We start from the raw sequence: 26038 nt of genomic DNA on the forward strand, positions 1-26038 counted from the left end.
TGTTTGGTTTGCATCTGAAAGATACACGCCTGGGCTGTTCTCTCTCAGGACCTGCTAACCCCAGGAGGCCCAGCCCTCCTGGGCCAGCAAAACCCTGAGAACAGGGAAAATGAAGGCTGTGGTTAACACACACCCTCCAGGGGCTTGCATTCTAGTGCAGCAGAGGAAGCTGAAACCCGAACCAAATCTCCAGACTTCTTTGACAGTTTAGATTATGCAAATGGCAAGAATTCTTTAAAACCTCCCACCCATGATTCCATGAAATAATTAAATAAGAAGAAAAATGCTGTTAACAGAATCGAATACTCAAGGAAAAGGAAAGAGTAGCTGAGAATGGATGATCGGGACGGTTTCAGGGAGGCACCGGTATTGGGTTTGGGGTTAGCCTGGAGGGTGATGTAGGTGGGCTGGTGGTGGGGGAGAAGGATGAGGAGGCTCCACTGTCCCACAGACACCAGGCCGAAAACAAGAGAGGCGGAGAAGGGGGATCAACGTGCATCAGTCGGGCCAAAGAGGCCAGTTGTAAGGTGACGAATGGAAACCCGACTCTCAGCGATGAGCATGGTGTAGACCACACAGGTGTTGAGAGCAAGTTTATACACCTGAACCCTGTGTAACACTATAGACTATGTTACTGCAATTAAGACAAAGTGAGAGCAGAGGTTCCCAGTGAGGACAGTTTTGCCCGAGGGCACACTTGGTGATGGCTCTATATCCTGGGTCAGCACAGCTTGCGGGGTGCAGCGAGGGGTGCTGCTGGCATTGACCTGCGGTGTCCACACAGCCAACCCACCAACAGAGAAACAGCACCCCAAGTATTTATAGAGCTGAGTTGGGAAAAACTGAGTTGGAGGAAGGATGAGGATGAAGACGTGTGTAGTTCTGCGGGGAACCGCAGACTTATGCTCTCCTGGACGCAGGGGGCCAGGCGCTGCCGGTGCTGGTCCTTATCCAGCCTCAGATGAAATTAAAGCAGAGGCAGAGCTCGCCTCACCTGGGTCCTCGGGGATTTCCTGGTGATGCCGAAGAGGGTTTGTTGAGGTTTGCTTTTTGATTAGGCAGAATTTTAAATTATTGTGAAGTCAAATCTGCTACATTTTCTCTTATGATTTCGTCATCCACCCCTGAATTTTAAACACCCTTCACATGCTCTCCTATGTCTCATCAAAGGTTTGATAAATGTTCTCTTCCAATCGTTTTTATATTTTCTTACCCATTTCTTAGGGCTTGCCTTGTTTAAATACTGAACTATTAATTCAGCCTTTTCCAGAGGTTGCTACAAGTATTAGTGGTGATCATGTACGACGATCTTAGGAGTTCTGCAGATAAATATTTTGGGGTTAGTGGTTGTGTTTTTTTTTTTCCCCAAATAAGTACATCATCACGTTATCAGACCTGCATTTTCAGAGAAAGGATTGCTTAGGATAAGGCTACATTTTTAAAGATGAGTCAATTTCTTTAAATTAATTGAATACTAGTATGAGTGATAAACAAATGTAGCAAGCTGGTGACAGGGATATAAGACTTCCTGGAGTTTGGGGAACACTAGTAAATTTATTTGAAGTTTATTTTGCTATCTTGAGTAGAGTATCACTCAACTGATACCCCCTCCCCAAACTCACCTCCCCATTATTAACTGACGACTCCAAAGCACTTACTGAATTTCTCATTGAGAGTGATTTTTAAAATCACCTATCAAGTCTTATATGCAACATTTCTGAGTGTTCTTTTTTATTCCATTAGCTTTTCATTAGTCGTGAATTATGAATGCACTTTTAGTCACTGCGCTTGACTTGCTATCTGACCCAGCAGGTCTTCCAGCCAGGACTGCTGATGTAGAGCCGGGTGGGAGGGACGTGAATAGTCAGTGACATGTGGACAGCAGCGTGTCCTGGGAGCCTTGGAGGCCTGAACTGAGTGGCTCAAGGCTGTCAAAGGATAGAATGTTGCCTGCTGCCACATAATATTGAAAGACATTTCAGTCTATCAGAAAAAAAATGCACAATATTGTATCTACAAGTAAGCTAATCCTATGCAAAGCAGGTATGTGACACTATTCACAATAGTTAGGACGTGGCAACAGCCCACATGCCCATCCACAACAAGATGTGGTCTAGCCACAGTATGGAATACTGCTCAGACCTGAGGAAAGATGAAATGCAGCCATTTACAGCAAAATGCAGGAAGTTCAAGGGAATGATGTTTAGTAAAGCAAGTCAGAGTGACACAGCCAAACACGGGTCACTTACATAACAGACGATCTGACAGTCTGTTATGACTTACTTACAAAAACTGCTACAGAGCAGATGTAGTGATGGCTGAGATTGGGGACAGGGGGATAGAAGGGATGGTAGTGGGGGGGAAATGGAATATTTTCTTTTAATTAAAAAAAAAACAAAAAACAAAAAACAGACTATCCAGACTTAAAAGCAGAATGCAGAGAGGGCACTAACTGCTCCAAAGAGTTCTCATTAAATCATAGGACTCCTGCAAACACCCACCTTTCTCAGTGATTTGAACTGGTTTTTTGGAGTGCATAAACACCTTAACTTTGGCTAGCCAACGTTTATAAATGAGAGCTGTATATCGAAACACCTCTGCAAATCACACATCCTATAAAGGGGTGGCAGGTGGGGGCAGGGAGGGGAATGACTTAATAAAAACAATTAATCTCACCTCAGCTTTTAAAAGACACACACAGGGCCCCAAGTGAGCTGGGTACCAGAGGCAGATGGAAGCTGGTGAAGGTGGGTGAGGAACCACATGGTCCGTGCCCCTTCTAGATCAGAATTCCACAAAATTGAATGGATGGTGTGGCGACAGAGGGCCATAGAATGCTTTCACCCCAAGAACTTTTAACCTCCAAAAAATGGAACAAAAGACCACATTACTCATCCACCTTCTGCTCCCCCCAAAAGTGACAGCATTTACTGTCACTTCTCCTGCCACCAAAAAGCAAATGGTGATCACATCTGGTTGGAAGCCCTCATGAGTCAACCTTGCACCTCTGTTGAACTTCTGGTGGTGTCTCGAGTTTGGAGAGGGTGTGAACTGTGACAATATCTTGCTACATGTGATCTAAAGGGAAGGCCGGAGCAGACGCTGAGTCATGCCAAGGCACGTGGGAGCAAATGCTGAATCATGCTGAGACATGCTATGCTGTGGGGTTACCATAGGTGATGAATCCCAAAGGCATTTGTCTCACGACTCAGGTGAAAACCTTAATGTGAACTGAAATGTTCACAAGGGAGGATCTGCAGAACCCAACATCTGCTTGGGTTCCTGTCTGGGCCAGCACAATGCCTGTTCTGCAGAGGCCAGAGAGAGAGCTCACCTTCCTCTGTAGTGCTCCAAATGGGCTGCAGGATCTCCTGGCCACTGAAGAAGGCTTTGCCAACAAGAGCTGGGTGGTTTATAAATAATGCATTTCCTTTGTCTTGCAGGAATTCTGGAGGCAGAGGTACAATCAGATCAGCTGTGAACAGCTTACATAGCAAATCTAATAGGTTTGTAAATTAGATTTTGTGTTCATTTGTTTTTGCTGTAAGGCAGCTATTAATCTGCTTCTCCTCTTTGCTGGATGGTGCCCTTCTTACTTAGCAAATAGATCTGTTTCATTTCACTTTGGGTTTGCATTTCCCTAATCACTTGGGGGCGGGGAGGGAATCTGTCGATAGAACAGCCCATGAAATGGCCCAAGGTCTAGAGGCTGCAGAGATGGAAAAATCAGATGGGAAAGAGTCGTTTTCTGGAAAAGAGCCCACCCATTTCGAAGTGCTTGGGCCACCAATGAGCTCATGCATAACTTGCATTTTTGCTGAGCAGTGGAGCCTCTGAAGGGAACCAGAACTTTCGCCCTATTTCACTGTAGTGGGTGACTTGTCCAGGAGATTAAGATGAAATAAAGCATTTCAAGGACCTTGCTGAGACTCCTTACATATGTGTACATATATAGAATCAACTCAGCAACATTAACCTTGACTGGAACGTGCCCTCTACATCCTGGCGTTTCCTCATGAGCGCCCTTGGCCGGCTGCAGCTTCATGCATGGGGGCAAGTAAATGCTTGCAAGCCAGCAAACCCAGGCTTCGCACTGGCTGCGGAGGGACCAGGCCCCTGCATCCACATTCTCCACCAGTAACAACTGGCCCATAGCTCTGGCCTCTAGTCTTATGAACCTGAGCTTAAGGTCCAACAGACGGGAGAAGCAGATACCATTTATTTGACAGAAAGGCCACGCCTCAAAGTGAAAACCTTGTTTTACTTTCTAAATGTCCCATTTTGGTCAAGCTGCGAATGGAGAGGGCCTCCCTGCTTGGCGTGGGGGCTGCTAATTGCCCCTCCATGTTCGTTTAGGTCTCTCAGACACGTGAGGCCTGCCCCGTGTGTCCAGTCCCGACCCTACAGGACTGACTTGGGAAAGTGCCCCCTCTGTCCTGGTATCACTGCTTCCAGATCAACCTCAGCCCCCTTACAGCCTCAAATGGAGCTTATGCTATGTCCGGTGAAATGCAGATGTGGCGTGAATAACCCAGAAGACCATGGGTCCCTACGTTCCTCTTCAACACAAAACGATGCCCCCAAGAAGACCCTTCCTCTGAAGCAGGATTCCCTGTGCCCATGGCACCATGGGGTTGGGGCGGGCATGGTCTTATTGGCATCAAGTAAGAGAAGTAAGAATAGTCTCGGGAGTCAGACACACCCGTGCTCAGTCCCCGAGCTTATGAGCTGGGCATTGGACAAGTTATCTCACCCCTCTGAGCCTCCTTTTTTAATTAGAACAATAACGCAACCCCCTTTCAAGGGATGTTTCGAGAATTAGAACTACTGAATAGAAGGCTCTAGCCCGATGCCTGATGTGCTAAAATTCTCAAAGGATGCTCGCTACTATTACTGTGGCAGTATCCATGGTGACAGAAGATGACCACTTAAGTAGGCATGGCAACTTAAGCCTGACATGAGGCTCTAGTGTCATCGGGTAGAGGGAGTGCCGGGACCAGAGGGCACATTCATGAAGAGGAGGATCTCAGCCACCGGCATGGACATCCAGGACACCAAGGTGGCCTTGGGGGTATCTAAGCCCAGTGCCTTTCCCATGCGCCCCAGGGTTGAAGTCCACTAAGACCATGTGTAGAGTCCTGCCCAGTTTTCACTAGCAAGTGGTGATCCTGGCCAACATTTCTCTCTTGCCCTGACCTGTCTCCACCACGAGTATCCCAGAGAAGCCTGGAACCCCCTGTGCAGGATGCTGTACAAGTCTCCTCTGCCAGCGCCCATGGAATTCCTCTACAGAACCTTCTGTTCTGAGTGGGCCTGGGGTGCCCCACATGCCCAGTTTCTGAAAGAAGCTCCTGAGGTTGACTCGACCTGATGCCACAAGATGCCAGGTGCCAGTCGTTGAGTCCTGATAAGAACATCAGCCAGATCTTAGGAAGACAGTGCTTCATCACAAATATTAAAGCATTTCTAGCACATAAACCTACTGGTGCAAGCTGCAGAGAAGCTTGGAGACTCGGAGCGCAGCAGCCGAATCCCTGCTCCTGAGGGTCACCACTACTGCCAGGGCCTTAGGGATGCAGCCACAAGCAGGGCCTCAGGAGTCAGCAGTCAGGGAGAGGCTAGGAGAATTCGGTGGTTCTTAGAGAATTCTAGAAACTTAGAGCCAGACATCTTCCTCTTTGAGACCCTCTTTCTACAAATGGAGAAATGGAGGCTCAAAGTGGTGGCACAAATTGGGAAAACTTTCCAGTGGGCCCCCTTTCTGGGTGCAGCTGAAGGTCAGGCCTTCTCATTCTACTCAAAGGCTCCCTCCAGCCTGCGCCAGAGGAAAATCCACCCACCCCCATGAAAACTCTGCTCTCTGCAGAAGTTACAGCTATCTGAATCCAAGGCATCAGCCAGACAAGTCGGGAACACTGAAGAAGGAGGCAGGCAGAATGTGCACCCCAAAATGAATTTCTTCTGTACCCCAAAAAGGCAAAATGGGGCATTGGGTTGAGATTGCATTGCCAGGATTTCACCTTTTTTAACTTGGCTATTTCAAGATAAAGGCAGAGGAGGTAGATGCGTGGCTCAAGTTCTTGAAGGCTCCAGAACTCAGCATCACAAACCCACTTGTCATTCTAACCGGGAGGCTGCTGTCAGCGCAGAGGGACCGGCGCGGCCCACATGCATCTGTGTGCATCCGGCAGGGGCAGGCTGGCTCTGCCGCTGCCTCCCGAGATGTCACTATAACCTAGTTTCTTAGAAACCTACTAGCATAGATTCCAGACCGCCACTTTCATGCGGGTCCTGTAATGCCAGGTGTGCCTGAATGGGGTGGAGATAGAGTGCACCCAGAATCCTGAGTTGCCCCTGCAGACAGCCGGCTGGCTCCTTCTCCCACGCCAGGCCCCCTCGGGGTCTCAGCAGTGGCTTCTGTATTTCACTGCTACGTGAGATCACCGGGGAACAGACATGACGGAGGGCACACCCCTAGTTATAGGCAAGTGGGAGACCCACTGTCTGGAACAGGGCAGGACCGGAAGTAGAATCTGATGGCTACTGTCAAGGGTGTGGGCACCAGGGAGAAGCCCAGGCTATGTGGCACTGCCCTGGGGGGAGGTGTTCTTTGCTCTTTATTGAGTTTGTAAACCAGCCTAGGATACTTGGTTGTCTATGCAACTGCTATTTGTAGTTTTGCAAAAATAGCTTGAAGAAGTATTACTATTCTGCTAGGTTTCCCTGGGCGGGGGCAGGGAGAAAGACCATTTAATCACATGCAGGCCCTCTCCCCCGCCCCGTCCTGTCTCCAAGAATGGATGTAGGTTATACCTGAGGGAGAGCGTCTGTGCATTCTGGAAGATAAATAGACTGCCTTCCCTTCTCGGTAATAACTGCAATTTCGCTCTTCCGACAAAGTTTACATTCAGGTCCGTGCAAAAACAAAACTATTAGGCGTCTCGTTGGCATGCTAACAGATCGTGTCTACCCTCGTCCTCTGTTTTTTCCTTCCAGAGCTGAAGTTGTAATAAATGGCTCCTCATCACCAGCTGTTGTTGACAGAAGTAATGAGAGCATGAAGCACAACATCCAGCCGGCCTCGGCCAAGTGGAGACACAACCAGACTCTCTCTCTGAGGATCAGGTAGTGGTAATTACCTATAGGACAAGAGGCAGGCTTGGCCTTCTGCAGCACAAGCTGGCAAATTGCCGCTCTTCATCATCTAAAGAAATCGGGATAGAAATAAAAGGTTGACCTCCCGCTGAGGTGGGTTTCATCTGTAAGCGATCAACTGGATATAAAAACCCGAGGAGCCCAGCGCCCAGCAGGTGTAGCGGCCATTCTCCACGGGAGGCAGCGGGAGCACCTGCAGATGGGCTGGGAAGGGGTGAGACTCTCCAGGTGGCGGCAGCCAGGGCCGGGGTGTCTTTGGAGAGCTGCCACCTCCTGGTGACTTAAGGGCTGCCCCTAGAGCTGCCCAGTGAGCTGGGAGCTGACGTGATGCCTGGCCGCCAAGGGCGAGGTCTGGCTGCCAGAGCGCAGCTCCTGCCCTGTGTTTTCAGTGCCCTGTGGGCAGTGACCATGGGCGACCATGCAGTAGGATCGCCCCTGTCAGCTGTCTGGGCACCTGGCATTGAGGGAGCCTTGACTTACCCAGCCAAGGTGGGTCGGTGGCATGGCTGGTCACAGCTGGCCAGAAAAACCCATCATTTCCATGCACTGTTCTGGGGGCTGACATGAGCCAGATGTGCTGGGGGTTGACGCAAGAGCAAGCAGACAGGACAGGGAAGCGAGGTACACACGTGGATGGCACTGCATCTGGTAAATGGGGGGGAAAGGAAGAAACGGTGCTTCAATTTGTAATGGGACCAAGAGGACAGCCAGGAAAGGACCCCCAGAAGCCATGGGTTTTGGAGGAAAAGTAGGAGTTCTCAGGCATGGCCAGCTCTCTCTTGCCTGCAGGGTCTGTTTGTGTTCAGTGTTGCTGGAACACAAAGCCGGAGGTGGGGAGTGGGGGCAACGAGGTTGGCAGCACAGCCAGGACTGTATGGGGAAAGCCTTGCCTGTCAGGGTCACCCTCCCAGGCCATGACCACCTGGGGGGAGGGGCCAGGACACAGTGGTCAACCTTGACCATGGCCACCAAAATGTCACGTCCAGAGCAGGGAGGTGCCACTGTTCTGCCACCACTTTGCCAGCACCTTTTCTGGGGCCTTCTGGTGGACCCTCACCAGATACCCCTGAAAGGCCTACATCACAGACCTCTGACCGGAGGCCCCAAGAGCAAGTGGGAAAGCCGCACTCATGTCCAAAGACAGTGTGACAATGCCCACCCGCGTGGAGGTCCAACCCAGACATGTGTTCTCAGTTCTGGGGTCAAGCCCAAGCGCTCTCTCTGAAGGCAGAGGGGATTCCTTCCCACCTTTCCCAGCTTTGGGGAGCCCAGGCGCTCCTGGCCTTGTGGCCACATCTCTCCCATCTCTGCCTCTCTTTAAACAGCCTCTCCACTGTCCATGCCCCCCCTCCTGTCTCTTCCAAGGACACATGTCACTGGATTTAAAGCTCACCCAGCAAACCCAAGATGACCTCATCTGAAGATATTTCAACCACACATGCAAAACACATTCCAGCTTCCAAGGGCTAGGAGATGGGCACATATTTGAGGGGCTAACTATTCACCCCACTATACCACCTGTCAGTGAAATTTTCCCTCCCACACAAACATGCCTGCACCCCCCACTCACCGTTTGCCCAGCCATTAGGTGGAGAAAGGGGCGCCCCACCCCACCTTTCAGAGAAGACCAGATGACAACTTTTGTGGGGGGCCTGCATGCACACAGCCCCCTGAACAGGAGCGCTGTGCCACCCCCCAAGAGGGAAAAGAATTTCCTTCAACTCCTGCCAATTAATCACCAATATCATTCACAATAAGGCTTTGGGAGTGATTTGGAATGATGTTTAATTTAATAATTGATAGTAATTTCTCATAATTAGTTAGAAATTAATTTACTCTCAGAGGTATTTATTTATGGGCTTTCTGGGGGCTCTCTTTGCTCTTAAATACTTTGGGGTGAGTAATTACAAAGGTTTCAGCAATTTCCAAAATATATTCATTCGTCAAATTGCAGGATCCTTGGTAACCACAGTAAATAAAGCCAATGCCTTTGTTTTCCATTAAGAGCTAGAAACCCCTCAGCAAGGATAGTTCTCCCGCAGGCCCATCATGAAGAGCGGACAAGAGCCTGGGGCCCTGCCGAGCATTCTGGCAGCCCCTTGCTCTGCCCAAGGTCCCACACAAAGCAGTGTCACCTGGAGAGCTTTCAAAGGTGAGCTGAGACCCAGCCTCTCTCAGAATCAGGATTTCTCAGATGTCAACCCCGAACCTGAATTCTCTCTAGTCCCCCAAGTGACTGACACATCCTGCTAGAGGAACCGCAGGTTGTGAACATCTCAGACCCCATAGGTGTTCAGGCAACAGTGTTACTCTCTACTCTACGGGGTGGCCATCTTGCAAATTCTCACTTTTGCAAAGTACTAGACTATTCTGTCCCTCCAGAGCTCTGTGGAAAAGACTAGCCTCACTGTGTTCTAGATAGGGGCTCACTGCAGGAAACGAAATTAAGTTCAGCTGATCTGGGCACCAGATTTCTGACTTGAATCATTTCTGAAGATCTGTGGGGTGATTTAGATAGTTCTAGAAGTAAAACCTCTACCTAGGATCCTCAGGTTCCTAGCGGCGGATCTGCCCGGTTTGAGTAAAGTCCCACTGGTGATTCTGAGAGGACACCCATCCTTATCCTGACCACACATCATCCCATTTGTATTCTTTGCTAGGCGAGTCTAGAACTTTCACCCAAAATCAAAATCACCCCGGAGAGCTGGAATGATGTTTGATTGCCTTTGTTCTGAAACATCAAAAAGGAACCCTGGCCTGTGGGACAGGAGAACTATTAAATATTTACAAAACCCCAAACTAGACAGCAATTGGGGGGTGAGGGAGCCATACCCCACAAACAACCCAGCTCGCCCACAGCAGGCTGTATTTTCAGTTTCTCAAAAGCAGAGTGGGTCACACACCTCAGTGTCCACACTCCCTTTCACGCCCTGAAGGCCCCGTGCCCAGAGGGTTTCCATGGCCGTAAACAGCCACTGAGGCATGAGGTACAGAAGACAAAGCATCTGGTTTCATGTCCCAAATTCAGGAGCCCATGACATGGTGGCCATGAATCCCACCCAGAGAGGAAGTGGGCGTCACGGGACCAGTCTGGGTTTACCTCAAGTTGAGGGGTCTCCCGTGCTGGGACTTTCAGTGCAAAGCCCAGGCAGTCCTGGCCCGCCCTTCACCAGCCGTCCTTGATGAACTCACCTTGTGTCCTAATGGGGTCCCTTCGCAGCAGAGTCCACCTCTCACAGGAAGAAAGCATCAAGAAGGCGACCAGACATGCCCCACCATCACCAACATGGCCTCTGGGGCCAGAAGCCGCTGGTCGGGCTCAGCTCTGCCTGAGGGCCGGGCGGTGCCCGGGATGATGGGCACGAGATCCCCGGGCAGCAGAGGGCAGCTGCGATGGGATGTTTTTCTTCTCACATGTGTTTGGTTTCTGTAGGAAGCAAATCCTCAAGTTTCTGGATGCTGAAAAGGACATCTCTGTCCTCAAGGGGACCCTGAAGCCGGGAGACATCATTCACTACATCTTTGACCGCGACAGCACCATGAACGTGTCCCAGAACCTCTACGAGCTGCTGCCCCGGACTTCGCCGCTGAAGAACAAACACTTCGCCACCTGCGCCATCGTGGGCAACTCTGGGGTGCTGCTCAACAGCGGCTGCGGCCGGGAGATCGACACGCACAGCTTCGTCATAAGGTAAGTGCAGGCCCCGCTTCTCTACCTTGCTTGCGTGTTAGAATTGCTTGGGAAGCTTCCAAGAGTCCTGAGGTCCAGACAGCACCTGGGAGCAACTCAATCACAGCGGGGGAGGGCGAAAGGGAGGGGGGAGTGTATTTCAGAGAGCCGGTCACACCTGCGTGCAGCCACGAGGCTAACAGCACTGCTCTGCAGCAAACCTGGGCAGCCAAGGCCCACTGCCTATTTTTTATAAATAAAGTTTTATAGGAACACAGTCAAAAGCCACAGCCTAGTTGTAGAGGGCAGGAATGGTCACTGAGCAGGTTTCCTATGATCCAGCAGACTGGGTAAAGGAGGAATCAGAGTCCTTAGTGGCTTTTTGCAGGTCTTTTTATTGGGATTTACCCGGTACACAGCAGGCAGGGGTGCTGGGGGGCTGGGAGGCCTCCCAGCCCCCAGAAAATCCTCACTCTGTCTGGGCTCTCTGGCATTCTCTCTGTTTCTCTTCTTCTTCTCCTGGCTTCTCTGCTCCTGGCTTCTTTCTCGGCTTCTGCTGGCGTCCCCGTGACACCACCCTTAAAAGCCCAGTCTTAACCCAGGTGAATCCCATCTACCTATGCCCACACCCTACTCTAGGTGGCCGCCATCAGGCATGCATTCAGGACCGCAAGGATCCATCATCTATCCTGATGGCGGGAGGGCAGAAAAGCCTGACATTTTTCCTTACCCTACACTAGTGTTTTGAATAAAGTTTTATTGGAACACAACCACACCCCCCACTGCCTGTTTTTTTTAATACACTTTTATTGGAACACAGACACAGCAATTCATTTTCATAAGCTCAAAGTCTGCTTTCTCACAACTACATAGAGTTGAATTAATTCAATAATTGCAATGAGAGCGTGCACAGCTTATAAAGTCAAAAACACAGATTATCTGGTCCTTTATGGAGAAAGTTTGCTAACCCCCAGAAAGAGCTTTATAACAAAAAAAAGCTTTATATTACAAAAAAGCTTTATAACAAAAATATATAAATATAATATAAATATAAATATATTAAAAATATTAAAAAATATAAAATATAAAAATACAAAATATAAAAATATATAAAAAAAAGAGTTTATAACAAAAGGTTATAAGAAAATCTCTTGGATGGACCGGTTGTTGGTCCACACTTAGAAAACTCTTATGGGTTGGAAGTTACTCTACTGGTAACTTTATTATCTGTTAGTCAAAATCTGGAAAATGATTTCCCTGGAAATGTTGTTCCTAAGGAAGAAACAGATTTTTGTACGTGACCATCAGCTTTGCTGTTATTTCAGCCCTTCTTGTCCAGTCCCCTGAGACACATTTGGGCACAGTTACCCATGGCCCTGCTACCTGACCCCCTCCCACCCCAACCCAGACAGACTCAGAAACAAGGCTTTGCTATTCCCTGGTCAAAGTAGGGCACACAGAGCCTCCAGTTTCATCCCAAACAGCACCCAGCTCAGGTTTCTATTGGGACTGTCTCTGATGCAAAGAGAGCCTTGTCCCGGGGCTCTGGGAACTGGCCTTTCTGTAGAGTTCCCAAGTCTCAGGACATGGGAGCGCACTGTGTATTTACTCTGTATCCATAGCGATGGAAAAGTCAAGGTGGTTTTAGTTTTGTTGCCCTCTGCCAGGTCCTGCCTGTGCCAGGCACATCTCGTGCCTCAGTTCCCATTTTTTCAAAACGCTACAGTCTACAGAGTGGGAGAGGGGCGGAGACCAGGAAAGGTGAGCAGGTTTGTCTGATGAGAAGCGGTGGGAGGGGGCGGGGGAGTGGGTGGAGGCACAGCTGCCTCCAGGTGGAGTCAGAGCACCTCAATATTTATTGAGCTCATACTGTGGTCCAGCTGTCTTCTGGGTTCTATGCATGGAGTGTCTCTTTTAATTCCCGGGGTGGGGTGGGGTTTGCTATCTGATCTCTATCAGGGCTAAGGAAGTTTGTGCTGCGGGTACGCCTTATCCATGAGGAAGCTCTCGGGAAATACAGAGAGGCTGAGGAGGTCGCCCAGTATCACACAGCCTCACACCTGAATTCTGAACCTAGGGGCGTGGCCAGGCGCACCTGCCAACAGCCTCATGCTTTGGTTCGCTGTGGGCTGCCTTCCTTCCTTCTTCTTCCCCCACTAGATCCTAAACTGCAGGAGGCAGGCGTTTTCCACTGGTGCCAAAGTTTTGTGTATGTGCTAAGTGCTCTGTAAATATTTGCAGACAAGGGGGGATAACCAGAGGGACTGGCAGGTACAGGAAGATATTCTGAGTCCTTGTTCTCAGAGGAAAAAAGAAAAAGAGGCAGCAGATGGGTAGAGTTCAATATAAGCGGTGGTCCCCCAGAACCGTGTTGCCTTTTTCCCTGGCAGGTGCAACCTGGCCCCCGTGCAGGAGTACGCCCGGGATGTGGGGCTCAAGACAGACCTGGTGACCATGAACCCATCGGTCATCCAGAGGGCCTTCGAGGACTTGGTGAACGCCACGTGGCGGGAGAAGCTGCTGCAGCGGCTACACAGCCTCAACGGCAGCATCCTGTGGATCCCCGCCTTCATGGCCAGGGGCGGCAAGGAACGGGTCGAGTGGGTCAACGCGCTCATCTTGAAGCACCACGTCAACGTGCGCACCGCCTACCCGTCTCTGCGCCTGCTGCACGCTGTCCGTGGGTGAGCCGGCAGGGGGGACGCTGGGGCAAGGGGGGCTGGTGGCAGCGTCTCTTTCCTACCCTGGTCTAGCCCTGCTGCACCCCTCACTCCTTGAACCTACTCACCAAATCCTTCCTGAGCCCCGCTTCGGAGAAATGAGGAGGGTGGACAAAGGGGTTTCCTCTGGCTGGTCGGTTTTAACCCGGCGGTAGCACCTGCCTGGAGAACTGTGCTGAGTGGGCCTTCCCCGAGAACACGCTGTCAGGCAATAGGGTGTGCCTAATGCTATTTTGACAGATGAAAGTGAGTCGATTATAGCTGGAAGTCGTGCTGGGAGCACGTGTGACCCGCTGTCGCTGTGGTCCGGGGAGTGTCAGTAGTGCTCAGACTAGGGCTGTGCTCATTCTGACTTGCTGTAAAGTGTGGACTAAGGGCAACAGGATTTGCCGGTGGATTCTGTTTATGGCCCTCCAGGGGTGGAGAAAGAGAAGCGTCCTGGATGACGGGTCAAGCACTTGGGCGGTGGTGCCCTGCCAGAGCCAGGAGAGCCTGGGAGAAGCACGGGCCTGTTGGGGAGGTGAAGGAAGAGAGCGCTATCTGGGGCATGTGAAGAGTGAGGTGCCCTAGCCCGCTTCTGACCGCCCAGCACAGGGTCCAGCCCTGCCCCCCAGTTCCCCTCAAGCCACTTGGCATCACAGCCCTGCCCCAGGGACACGGGACAGCCCACTCTGGACTCCTCACTTACCCGAAGGCCCTGGGATGCCCTTCATGGGGGCCTTAGCAGAACACCTGTGACCTTTGGCCTTCTAAAGGTGACTTTCAAGGCACCCCCACCTGTGACCAGCACTGGTCCACTGGGGTGGGTATCGACACAAAAACCTGGGCTCCCTAAGAAAGATCTAGAGAGACAGAGAAGTGCGGGGCTGATGGAGTAAGTGGTACTGTGTGGACCAGGCTCACGGGGAGGTAGAAGTGTCTGAACTCCCTTGGCATCCTGGCCTTCCCTCAGGGTCAGAGTGGGCCTACGCACCCCCCCCCTGCCCACCCCCACCTCCTGTCTTTAGGCTCCATGACTTAAATGATTCTTTCTGGAAGGAGCAAAGCCTTCCCATGGTTTGGGGTCAGCGGAGAGCAGAGAAGGGGAGACTCCTTGGTAAGGAGAGGAACAGTCCCTCTGGTGGGGAGTGGGCAACACCTGGCGGAAACGTAAGCCGCCGGCTCTATTTTCAGCCATAATCGACTCACTTTCATCTGTCAAAATAGCATTAGGCACCAGTAATAAGCCCTTTAAACAAACAGGCTGTTAATCCTGAGATGGTAACATCTTCCTCTGCAGGAACTCCCACGAGGAAATACTTCCAGAGACGAGCTGAGGGCGGCTCTACTTTTAGCCTGGGGCGGGTGGAGGGCGCCAGGGCCTGGCCATGGACTTCTGCAGTGGCCTCTCCCTCTGCGGGGTGAGGTGCGGGTCTGGATGGGTGGCGCCTGCAGTGGGAGGAATGGCTCCCCTGCCTTGGTGGCCAAGAGGTTTCAGTTGCCACCGCCAGAGGAAGAAGGGTGAGTGACTTGGAACAAACCACATGAGAAAAGGCCGAGGGAGCAGAGCAGTAGGCAGGGGTGGGTACCGAGTCCAGAGACAGCGTGTCCTGGCACCAGACACCCGGGCTGTGGGGACAGGGACACCTAGCTCAGGTCACGGCTCCACTGCTTACTTGCTTGAATAATAGCCTTGAGCAAGGAGCTCGTCTCCCTCAGCCCTGCTCTCTGTCTCTACCCAAGGGAACACTATCTCCATCAGAACAGGATCCCAAGCCAGCCACACAGGAGAGACAGGCAACCAGCCATCCTAAGCTACTGTGATCGTGGCAGCTGCCACCGACTGTGGAGAGAGCTGCCTGTGGGATCAAACTTGTGCTGTGGCCCCGGGAGGTAGAAACAGGCACAGAGGCAAAAGAGCAGGGAGATCAGGACAAGGAGGTTCAGGGTGATGAAGGACTCTGCTGGGGTCCGAGCCAGGGGCTTAGTCATACACGCCTTGAAGTCCAACGGTTTGCGGAATAATCTTGTTCCCTTACTTTAAAGTCGGGTGCAGTCATTATGGAAGACAGCATGGAGATTCATAAATAAATTAGAAATAGAAACTCCTATGAAACAGCGAGCCCACTGCTGGGTACACCCCAAGAATACAGACACTGTGTCCCAGCGAAGTCTGCAGCCCTGGGGGAGAAGCTGTCCCGCCCTCCCGCGCTGGCATCTGGCTCTGCGTGCTCGGTGGCCTTCCTGTGCTGGGTCTGTGGCCACATCCCTGTCTGTAAGGTCATCACTCATAGTGGGTTAGGACCCACCTATCGGCTTCACTTAATTTGATGACCTCTGTAAAGACCCTCATCTCCAAATGAGGACACGTTCTGAGGTATTGGAGGTTAGGACTTCTACATGTGAACTTTGAGGGGATGCCTGACAATTGGGGTCATCCATGGTGGGGGTGTCTACCCAGAAGACTTTTCAAGATTCTTGACCCTCTGAGGCAGGTATGGGCTGGGCATGGTAGGGGGGACAGCGTGGCACAGAGTGTGAGCAGAAGGCCAGCCTTCACCTCTCCCCGCCTCCTACCCCAGCCTGAGCAGCCCTTCCAGGGGGCATTGCCAGCCTGCAGAGTGGCTCGGCGCCCTGGCTGGCTGTTGGGAGGGAGGAAGGGCTGCACCAGAGTGGAGGGTCACCCGGTCGCCCTCAACGGCCGCAGGAAGCGGGGAGTGGTCAGCAGCTGGTAGTGAGTGGCTCCCATTCAGTCTCAACAATGGGCAAGGCGGTGACCCATGGGGAGGCGGCCCCGGGGCAGGAAAGCTGGGCCCTTCAGCAGCCGCTGGAGGCCTGGTACACAGGCAGCCTTTGATTGGAGCTTAATGAGGCACCAGGAGTGCTGAGCCTAAGTCTGAGGATGGCACCAACCCAGCGGGCACCCCCTTGAGAGCTTGAGCAGCAGACTGGCAAAGAAGGGCTGGAGGGCAGGCCCGGGCTGAGAGGAAAGCATGAGATTTGGGGGAGGTGGCAGACCCCTCCTAGACATGCCCATTGAGATCCTCAGAGGGACCCCTTGGGGCCAGTCCCAGGGGCTGAGGTCCAGTCCCTGGGGTGCCCATGAGGTGTGAAGTCTGTTCCAAGGCGGTCTTCCCTGGAGCAGAAGAGGAGGGAGGTCTGTGATGTTAGGACACAGCAGCCGCTGGCATTTGGTCATTTTTAATGGCCCATCTCTATATTTTTAAAATAGCAGGCCACGTAGTCAAAAGGAAAATCCAGATAGTTCAAAAGGACTGGCCGTGAAGAGCAAGCCCTCCTCCAGAGGCAACCACAGAACTGGTTTTCTAGGTGTGTCCTTCCTGAAATTCCCCTGCACTCAGAGGGGGGTGGCGATTCTGGAAGCGATGCCCTGTGAACACCGCCCGTGCTCCCCGCCAGCTGCCTGGCGCCCCGCTGTGTCTGGGCCATGACGGATGTAGCCGAAGCCACCGGTGGGCAGAGCGGGTGTTTCCGTCTTTCAGGACTGTCATCGGGTCCCCTGTGATCTCCTTGGATAAACTCCTGCAGGCTCCCGGCGGCTACGCGGTGTGGAGGCGGCGCTGCTAAAACGAGAGCCGGGGCGCTGCGTGGCTAATTTGTGTAGCTCTCGCCAAGTTGCCTTCCCTAGAGGTGGGGACCAATTTATGCTCCCACCTATGCTTATTGAAAATGTCTGTTTTCCCATAACCTTGCCAACGTGGCGGATTATCAACATTTATTATCCTTGCCAACCCAGTGGAAAATGGCATCTGATTGTTGCTTGAAATTGCACTCCTTTAATTGTGAATGAGGCTGGAAATAATGTCTTTTTTTCCTTTTTGAAGGGGATCACTTTAAATTCCAGGATCCAGCCAGAAGGCTTACACTCCCAGGCAGTGGCCTTGCGGGGTCCCTGCTGGGTGATGCCCGGGTGTGAACTGCAGCCCTCCGACTCCCCGAGCCCCCACCCCACACAGCCACAGGAGTCCCTCATGTAACCAGCATGCATTTTCCTTTTTTTTTTTTTTTTTGGCAGCCTGCTGCCTGGGATGGCTTTAGCCTGCCTCTCCCTCTGCAGGCCCTGGGTGCAGAGTGAGACGGGGCTCATTCACCAATCTGACCAGTGCCCCCCAAGGGAGCCCTGGGCTCTGATTGATTGTTTTCATTCATGGCTTCTTTAAATAGATTTGTGAAACATCGGCTTTGAGCATGCGCTGCGTTAGGGTCTGGGAAGTCAGTCCCCTTGCACACAGAATTCAGGACCGTAGGGGAGGAAAAATATAAGCGAATGAGGAATTACAGTGGACGGCTGGAAATGCTGTGATAGAGAAAACATGGCAGACAGGGAGGCTTCCTACAGGAGGTGACCGGGAAGCTGAGAGCATAAGACAAGGCCTCAGCCAGGAGATGTGGGGATCATCCTGGAGGAAGTCCCCAGGCGTGAGGTTGTAAATAGCAGGTGTGTGGGTGTGGGATGGATTTCAGACCCAGAGCTGAAGGGCTGACTGGGCCCCACCCAGGCCCTGGACACTCCTCTGTGGACTTGGAGTCCCTGGGGAATTTCTCTGTGGTATGGCCGTAGTTGAAGTCAGCTTGACTCACTTAAGTGAGAGCGCTGGCTCGGGTAAGCAAGGAGGCCAGGGGACCAGGAATCAGCCTCCCTTGTCCCAAGGGCTTGACCAACGCTGATCCCGCCCAAATTCTGAGCAAGCCCCCAGCTCTCCATTATCACAACATGAGCCTCATGCCAAGATGTGTCCCGATGCCAGAGCCCTAAGCCGTCCTCCCAAAGACGGGACCCTCTCAGGCAGTGGGCCCCCAGCTGGAGCCAAGGCTGCTGATGTGGTGACGGGCCCAGGAGCCCAGCTTTGCTGCTGATCTTGCAGAAAATACCGGCAGGTGCCCCTTGGCAACCACCTGCACCACGTCCCGAGTCCTGGATTCCAGGGAGAGAAGGAAATGTGCTTTGGAGATGATTTGGGCGAGCCTCGTTTACTGCTGCCCATGTTCATAAAATACAGCGCTTAATCGTCTTGGCAATTGGGGTAACCAATTTGAAAAATAATTACTGCCTTCTTTGAGATTACTTTACCTTCTAATTAAAATCTCAAGACTGGGATATTAAAGGTGCATTGTCAATACAATGTCCCGGATGCACCCAGCTGACCTCATTTGGGAAGGCAAAATTAATTAGTTTGTGTTTCGACACCCAGCTGTTATCCCAAGGAAAGAAATAGCCTCCAAGTCCGCCACGCACAGTCTCTAAATTGGCCAGAGCAACCGAGGAGATATAAGGGAAATCGAGAGTGATTTGTTCCTGCATAACTCAGTCAGCTTCTATTACAAGCTGCTCCTTCCCTGGCGCCCCGCGTCCCTGCCAGACATCGGTCAGGAGCGCCTGTTTACCCGTGGAGGCCGGGAGGAAATAAGTGGGACCTGCCACACCACTGAGCTCTCAATTCGTTCTGGAGCCTCATTTGCTGTTAACACCTTTCCCAGCTAGCAATTCCGGGTGGAAAGCCTGGCAGCCATCGGAGAGGCCAGGAGTGTCTTTTCCTGCCCCAGCTGGCCCCCCTCACGGAGCCGCGTCTGCTAGCCCCCTGTCTGCTAGCCCCCTGTCTGCTAGCCCCCCTCTGTCTGCTAGCCCCCCTCTGTCTGCTAGCCCCCCGGTCTGCTAGCCCCCCTGTCTGCTAGCCCCCCTGTCTGCTAGCCCCCCTCTGTCTGCTAGCCTCCCTCTGTCTGCTAGCCCCCTGTCTGCTAGCCCCCTGTCTGCTAGCCCCCTGTCTGCTAGCCCCCCTGTCTGCTAGCCCCCCTCTGTCTGCTAGCCCCCCTGTCTGCTAGCCCCCCTAGCTGTCTGCTAGCCCCCCTGTCTGCTAGCCCCCCTCTGTCTGCTAGCCTCCCTCTGTCTGCTAGCCCCCTGTCTGCTAGCCCCCTGTCTGCTAGCCCCCCTCTGTCTGCTAGCCCCCCTCTGTCTGCTAGCCCCCCGGTCTGCTAGCCCCCCTCTGTCTGCTAGCCCCCCTGTCTGCTAGCCCCCCTCTGTCTGCTAGCCTCCCTCTGCTAGCCCCCCTATCCGCTAGCCCCCTGTCTGCTAGCCCCCCTCTGTCTGCTAGCCTCCCTCTGTCTGCTAGCCCCCCTGTCTGCTAGCCACCCTCTGTTTTCTAGCCTCCCTCTGTCTGCTAGCCCCCCTATCCGCTAGCCCCCTGTCTGCTAGCCCCCCCCATCTGCTAGCCCCCCTCTGTCTGCTAGCCCCCCTCTGTCTGCTAGCTCCCCTCTGTCTGCTAGCTGCCCCTCGCTTCTTTTCTGCTTCTTCCCATTTTTCAGCTCCATTGTGTCAAACATTTGCCGAGCTCAACGCAAGTCGCGAACACCAGTTCCAGGCTGTGCTGCGACCCACATGCTGCGGCCTCGAGGTTCCGAGCAACAGACTTTATTTCAGGTTCCCGCAAAGGGTGATGTAGGTTGGCAGGGATCTCTTCCAGCCAGTGATTCAGGGACACAGTTTTCCATCTCAGGCTGAAACCACCTTTCCCAGAGGCTTTGAGGTTCTCCAAGGAGGGGCGAGGCAAAGAGCAGGGGGGATATACTTTCTGGCAATGGTCTATGGGCCAGAGCTGGTCACAGACCCCAGTCTAGTTACAGGCGATGCAGGGAGGTGCCGGGCTGCCCGCAGTGTCTGTCAAGTGCCCCTGGCTCTGCCACCTGCCTTGGCTGCCCACTCACTCAGCCAGGGGCCTTTGAACCCCCTCCAAAGGTGTGGAAGGCAGGGCACCTGACCCTGGGGAGACCACAGGACAGTTTCATGTGGGAGGCCATGAAATGTCAGCCCGGCCGATAAGCACAACAGAAGTGGAAGGAAACCCATGACCATAAGGGGGAGCGATGAATTCAGTTTAAGCTGTGAGGGGCACAAAGGGACATTTCCAGGAAGACATGAGGCATGTGCTTCATTTGGGGGAGAGGGGAGTGTTCACCTAGGGGACACATGGGGGTAAGTCACATCTGGGGAGGGCACAGCACGAGTGTGTGTGACCTCAGGTCCACCTACAAGCTCCTTGGTTGTCTCACCCCGCTCTGGGCACAGGTGTGCTCATGGCCTGAGAAGAAACCTATTGCCAAAGGCCTTCTCTGCTAGGGCTGCCTCCCAGGACACAGGCCACAAGCCCCAAAAGTGGAGCACGGCCAGTGTGAGGGCTGAATTTGCTCAAGGAGGGAATGTCAATGAGATACTGTCATGCAGGGGCACTGCTGGTGGCATGTGTACACTGGGGCGTGTCAGCAATAGCTGCCACCAACCCTCCCAGATTCACCAGCCCACAGACCTGGTCTGTTTGACACATCTGAGAGGTGTCCAAACACATTTTAAACTAGTGGCCAACCTTTAAAATTTTGGAGAATTTGCATAACAATCCAATTTTCTGATAGTCTTGAAAAAATAAGAGAATGCGGCATGATCATACTCAACAACAATAAAACTGGCTACCTCTTTAGATGCTATAGTCCCCACCCCTCCCTATTGCCATAGAAACACTGAAGCCAGGAGTCTATTTTCCTTACACATCCCTGAATTCTGGACTCACTCAGTAATAACCCCTGCTAGCTATTTTCTAGGCTAGATTAGTTCTCCAGCCCCAATTTTCTTTAAAACTCCATAACAATTCCTTTTGTTTACTCCACCAGCAGTGTTGAAAGGACGATTCAAGTCACCCCCGCCTGCAGACAGCTTGGGGTGCAAAAGTGCCTTGAACATCATTGCATAATATCAAATATTTCATAACTGACAGACACTCTGTGTGTTCTTAGAGGTCCACAACTTTTGTCTAATTCAAAGGCTACCACCTCCTCTGTAAGAGATGTAAGATTCCAGAATGGCTGGGTTCCCTTTGGAGCCACAGAAGGAACCACCTGCAAAAGGAAGGACTTCTAGAAAAATATCCCCCCTCACCCCTAGGGAAGCAGGAATCAGCTGGTCTCCACAGCTCCCCACGTGGCATGTGGCCACTGGGCAGCGTGACACGTCCCGCTTCCTGCAAAGGCCTGTTCACAAGCCCGCATCACCTTTGGTTTCTTTCCTCCTTTTATTTTTCAGGTACTGGCTGACCAACAAGGTCCACATCAAAAGACCCACCACCGGCCTCTTGATGTACACGCTGGCCACGCGCTTCTGCAACCAGATCTACCTCTACGGCTTCTGGCCCTTCCCGCTGGATCAGAACCAGAACCCCGTCAAGTACCACTATTACGACAGCCTCAAGTACGGCTACACCTCCCAGGCCAGCCCGCACACCATGCCCTTGGAGTTCAAGGCCCTCAAAAGCCTGCACGAGCAGGGGGCCTTGAAACTGACTGTGGGCCAGTGTGACGGGGCCACGTAAGGGCCCCCGGGGACTCGGTGGCTCACATTTCCTGCCGACTACACCACAGGCAGATGGGAGTCGGGGCGGCGCAGACTCTACAACAAGCAGGCTAGTGGTTTTTCTTTGTTCAAGTGTAAAACAGTGACCAGAATATATATATATCTCTACCTGCATATATATATTGACCTGAGTATTTATAACTGTGTGGTGTTCATCTAGCATTAGGCAGATAAGCCACAGGAAGAAGGTGTGGAGAACCCACCCACATTGGATGGAGACTCGGTCCATCTTTGGGGGGGCGGGCAGAAGGACTTAAAAAGAAGCCGGTCATGTGACTTGGGGGGACCGGCTGCCTCCCGCATGGGGGGGGGGCCTCTGAGGGCTCGTGGTTGAATGGAGAGCCATGATTGGCAGCTTCCCCGAGCCCCTGAGGTGTGTGGATTCTGGGTGAGGCAAGACCCAGAAGGACAACTTGACCCAAGTCTCACGGAGCGAGGGAGGCTGGAGCGTCCGCCGGGCACAAGACAAGCAGCAGGGGCCACATCTGAAGAGAAGGCCTCGGCCCACCAACTTGAGTCCACTGGCCTGGGGGGAACCTCAGTGGAGCCAGCCCTGACCAGAGGGGCCTCTGCAGTGGTGGCGCGAAGGCTCGAGACATCCCGTGGACAGTTCATACTCCAGCTTAACAAGAACCACCAAGGACGTGGGGTGGAAAAGGCAGAAGATGCTAACGAGCTGGGGTACTTCAAAATCGTGTTTTTGGAAAATCACAACCTCCTGTTCAGGGCCAGCGCGCCACCCCACAGTAAGGCAGAAGAGCTTCCAGACCGAGGGGCCGTGGCCGGTGTGCTTTAAATCCGCTGAGTCTACTGAGAAGGAGGGGACCTGGGGATATCACCCTTGGGGGCACCCTCCTTCCTGCCTTGTTACAATGTCACAGGAGGGACTGGACTGTCCCCTTCGGCCACCAGGGACGACACAGCAAAAGCTCGAAAGGGCACCGTCAAGATAAATGTCATCCTTTCTGAAACACCCGCAATTGCCTTTCCAGGGGCCCGACAGAGATGCAGCCCCCGGACTCCAGCTCCATTTCTCTGCAGCCACACTCTTTGTTTGCTTCTTGCATTGTGCTCACCAGGGGCCTCTGCGGCCAGACTCCTGTGTCACTGTCACTCTTGCGTCACTTTCCCACCATGAGCTCCAACACTGAGGCTTTCGACTCTGCAGGGAGAGGGTCCAGTGTCCACACCCCTTCCCACAGATGATTTTCGAATTTTGCAGGATCCTTTTCTCCCCTATTAAGATTAATATTCAGTTTTTTTGTAAATCCAAAACCAATGTGGTATCAAATACTGGGCATAATCTCCCTCGGGAAATCTGGGCTTGATGCCAGTAACTCAGAGGCTGAACTCACAGGTCATGTAGACAAGCTTTGGCCGACGTGATGGGCTGGACGCATCCCCTCAGCTGAGAAATAACCATGTTCTAAAATGTATTTGAAAGATAAGGAAAAAAACATCCTCTTAAAGGTGATGGGAGTTAAGAAAAATAATCAAGATCTGCTCCCCAGCAGATGAGACCGGACATAACTAATCAACAGCAGTCGAGGACAAGACATTGGCTCTTAATTCATGGTGCACGGGAGGCAAGTGGAGCTGGAGGAAGGCGGCTCAGGTCTTCAGCCCCACCCAAGTCTGGCCCTACATCTGTTGCTTTCCTGTTGTTCTTGTTTTTACTTGAAGTCTCAGATTTGGGGTTTGCATTATAAAATGAATATTTAAAAAAGCAACAGCCCTAACAGCCTCTGTGGGAACTGAGTGGCTTGGATGCCTCACGAGAAGTGGAAATAATTAGGATCACATTTTACACTTCTCCAGAGCCTTTCATCTCAAGGATCTCAAAGGCCCTGGAAAGACATTTCATTACCGAAGTTTGCCATGCCTGGGGGACATGCAGAATTGCCAGCAGGGCCTGGGTGGATTGGCCTAAGGCCTTGGGTTCCAGAATGTTCCAGGGGTGAGTCCCGTGGGGCGTTCAACATCAGGTCTTGGGGTTTGCCTGCGTTCTATCTGCCAGCACCCTGCCCTAGACGGCCAGGGAAAACCTGTTTGCTTTTTGGCTCATCTTGGTCTTGGTTCCTGAAACTGTAGTTGGTGGGAGTTGATGTGGAGAAGCCTTTACAGCCAGTTTTCCAGTTCCTTCCAGAGAAAGGTTGGAGAGCCTGGCTCTCCACCCATCACCATTCCCCAGATCTGGGGTCCAGAGCTGCCTGAATGCAATGACCAGTGATGGCAGGAGCTGCAGGCACCTCAGTTTCCCCATCTGGGCACTAACGGTCAGGAGGCAGCCTGGCTCCCCCCTCTTAGAGCTCAGTATGAGTGGGGTCCATTGTGGCCTCTGGCCCAGTCAGCCTGGGTGGCCCACAGAGTCCGGGCCTGTCCCCTTAGTGGCAACCTGACCCGCTGCCTGGCAATGACTGTGTCACAGGACCCCGAGAGCAGGTGGCCCGTCAGCCCAGCCAGACCTCCATTCGCCTCCAGCCCCTAACCGACCCCCACCATCAACTGTCTGCTTCGTTGAAGACATGGAACCATCTGGAATAAGGACTCTAGTCAAAATCCCCTGATCTCCTTCCTCCCATTTCTGAGGAGGCAACGTCCATCTTTTCACAAGTAACATCTCCCTTATGCCCTCAGTCCTCCTGGTCCACCAGCACACACGCCCCTGCAGCCCCTTCCCGCCCTCCCACCAGGCCTGGCCCTTGTGCTACCTGGATCCCCCTGGTCTCCCTGCTTCGGGGACCAGCGAGTCTACATGGCCACCTCCAGAGGCCCCTTCCCATGCCCCAGCTGTCCACACACTTGGCTCTGCGGCCCCGTCCCCCGGCTCCCCTTGTCCCCTCTCTATCCAGGAGTCCACGTTCTTGAGATTTTTTTCCTCCCTTCCCAATGCTGCTTCCTCACTTATTTATGTATTTATTTATTTATGTATTTATGATTTATTTATTGACACCCCTACCTTGACCTTAAAAAGGAGCGCCTGTGACCCTTATTTCCCTCTCTCCTGGCCTCACAAGGCGGAACTTAACTCCATGGGTGTCCCCGCCCAACCCCCTCATTGTGTCCCCACAGGCTCCCCCAGCTGCCTCCACCCCCTTGGGTCTCTCACACTCCCCGAGGCCCAGGCTCGGCTCCACGCTGCTCCTTGGACACGCCCGCCCCGGCAGCACCAGCATCTCCACCGTCAAGGTTATCACCTCCCGCCCCACCTCCTTTTTGTTTAAAGCCCTTAGATCCTCTGGACCACCCAATCCTGAGACCCAAATTCATCTCTGACCTTCACCCACGAGTCCCCTGCCAGCCTCTCTCAGATCTCCTCTGCGTGCACTCGCCCAGGCTCCATCCCCCCGGAACTGGCTCTGCATGTTCTCTCCAGCCATCCACAGCCCCTCAAAGGCGCCCCTGGCCCACAGAGGTGTCCCCAGGCCTCGCCCTGACACTCCAGCCCCACTGAGGCGCCATTGTTCCCTCCCATCACGCCAGGTCCGCCCGGAGCAGTGACGGCTCCTGGAAGGCAGGATGCCGGGTTTCCCTGTCTCTGTGCCTTTGTTCTGGCCATGCTCATCCCCCGGAATGTTCTCTTCTGTTTCCTTCAAGGCCACGCAGGAGCCACATCCTCCATGAAGCCCTCCCTGATCGGCAGCCCCAGGGCTCCCCTCGCTGAACCACCGTAGCACTTTATTTGTCCCTTTGTCCCGGCGCTTACCATGTTCTGCCTTGTAGTATAGTGATCGTGCACTCGTCCGATGGCTGTTCTTAGACTGTAAGCTCGCCAGGGGCAGGGACCGTGTTTTATTCATCTGTGTCCATCACAGCACCAGGCTGGTGCATAGCACACAGCAGTCGCTCAATAAACGTTTGTTGGATTCAATCCTTAATGTCTGTCCAGGGCTCTATGATTACAGAGGTTAATTTGCAGCCAGAGTGTCGCCAAAACCCCCCAAAAGCCAGATACAGAAATCCTTACCTCCCCCCATAGATCATAAAACTGAGGCCCCGTGCGGCAGCAGGGCACACGGCTCAGGCAGAGTCGTCAGCCTGGTCTTCTCATCCCCCTTCCAGAGCTTTCTCTGTTCTTCCTTATAGTCGGGGCACTGGAAA

The 26038-nt window shown here is 52.7% G+C and overlaps 1 protein-coding gene across 2 annotated transcripts in view; it reads left to right on the plus strand.

Moving 5' to 3' along the window:
* Positions 1-25811, plus strand: part of ST8SIA2 (ST8 alpha-N-acetyl-neuraminide alpha-2,8-sialyltransferase 2) — a 48150-nt gene extending 22339 nt beyond the window's left edge. The window contains exons 2-6 of one of the 2 annotated variants that reach the window (XM_037510034.2): positions 3444-3506; positions 6997-7125; positions 10589-10846; positions 13216-13509; positions 21611-25811. In XM_037510034.2, coding sequence (XP_037365931.1) covers positions 3444-3506; positions 6997-7125; positions 10589-10846; positions 13216-13509; positions 21611-21896 — 1030 coding nt within the window. In that variant the 3' untranslated portion in view covers positions 21897-25811. The other variant, XM_037510035.2, reaches the window with a different exon arrangement.
* The last annotated feature ends 227 nt before the right edge of the window (positions 25812-26038 follow it).

This window comes from Talpa occidentalis, unplaced genomic scaffold (genome assembly GCF_014898055.3).
Source record: "Talpa occidentalis isolate TD23 unplaced genomic scaffold, MPIMG_talOcc4v2.1 talOcc4.14, whole genome shotgun sequence".
In the NCBI taxonomy this organism is placed as follows: Eukaryota; Metazoa; Chordata; class Mammalia; order Eulipotyphla; family Talpidae; genus Talpa; species Talpa occidentalis.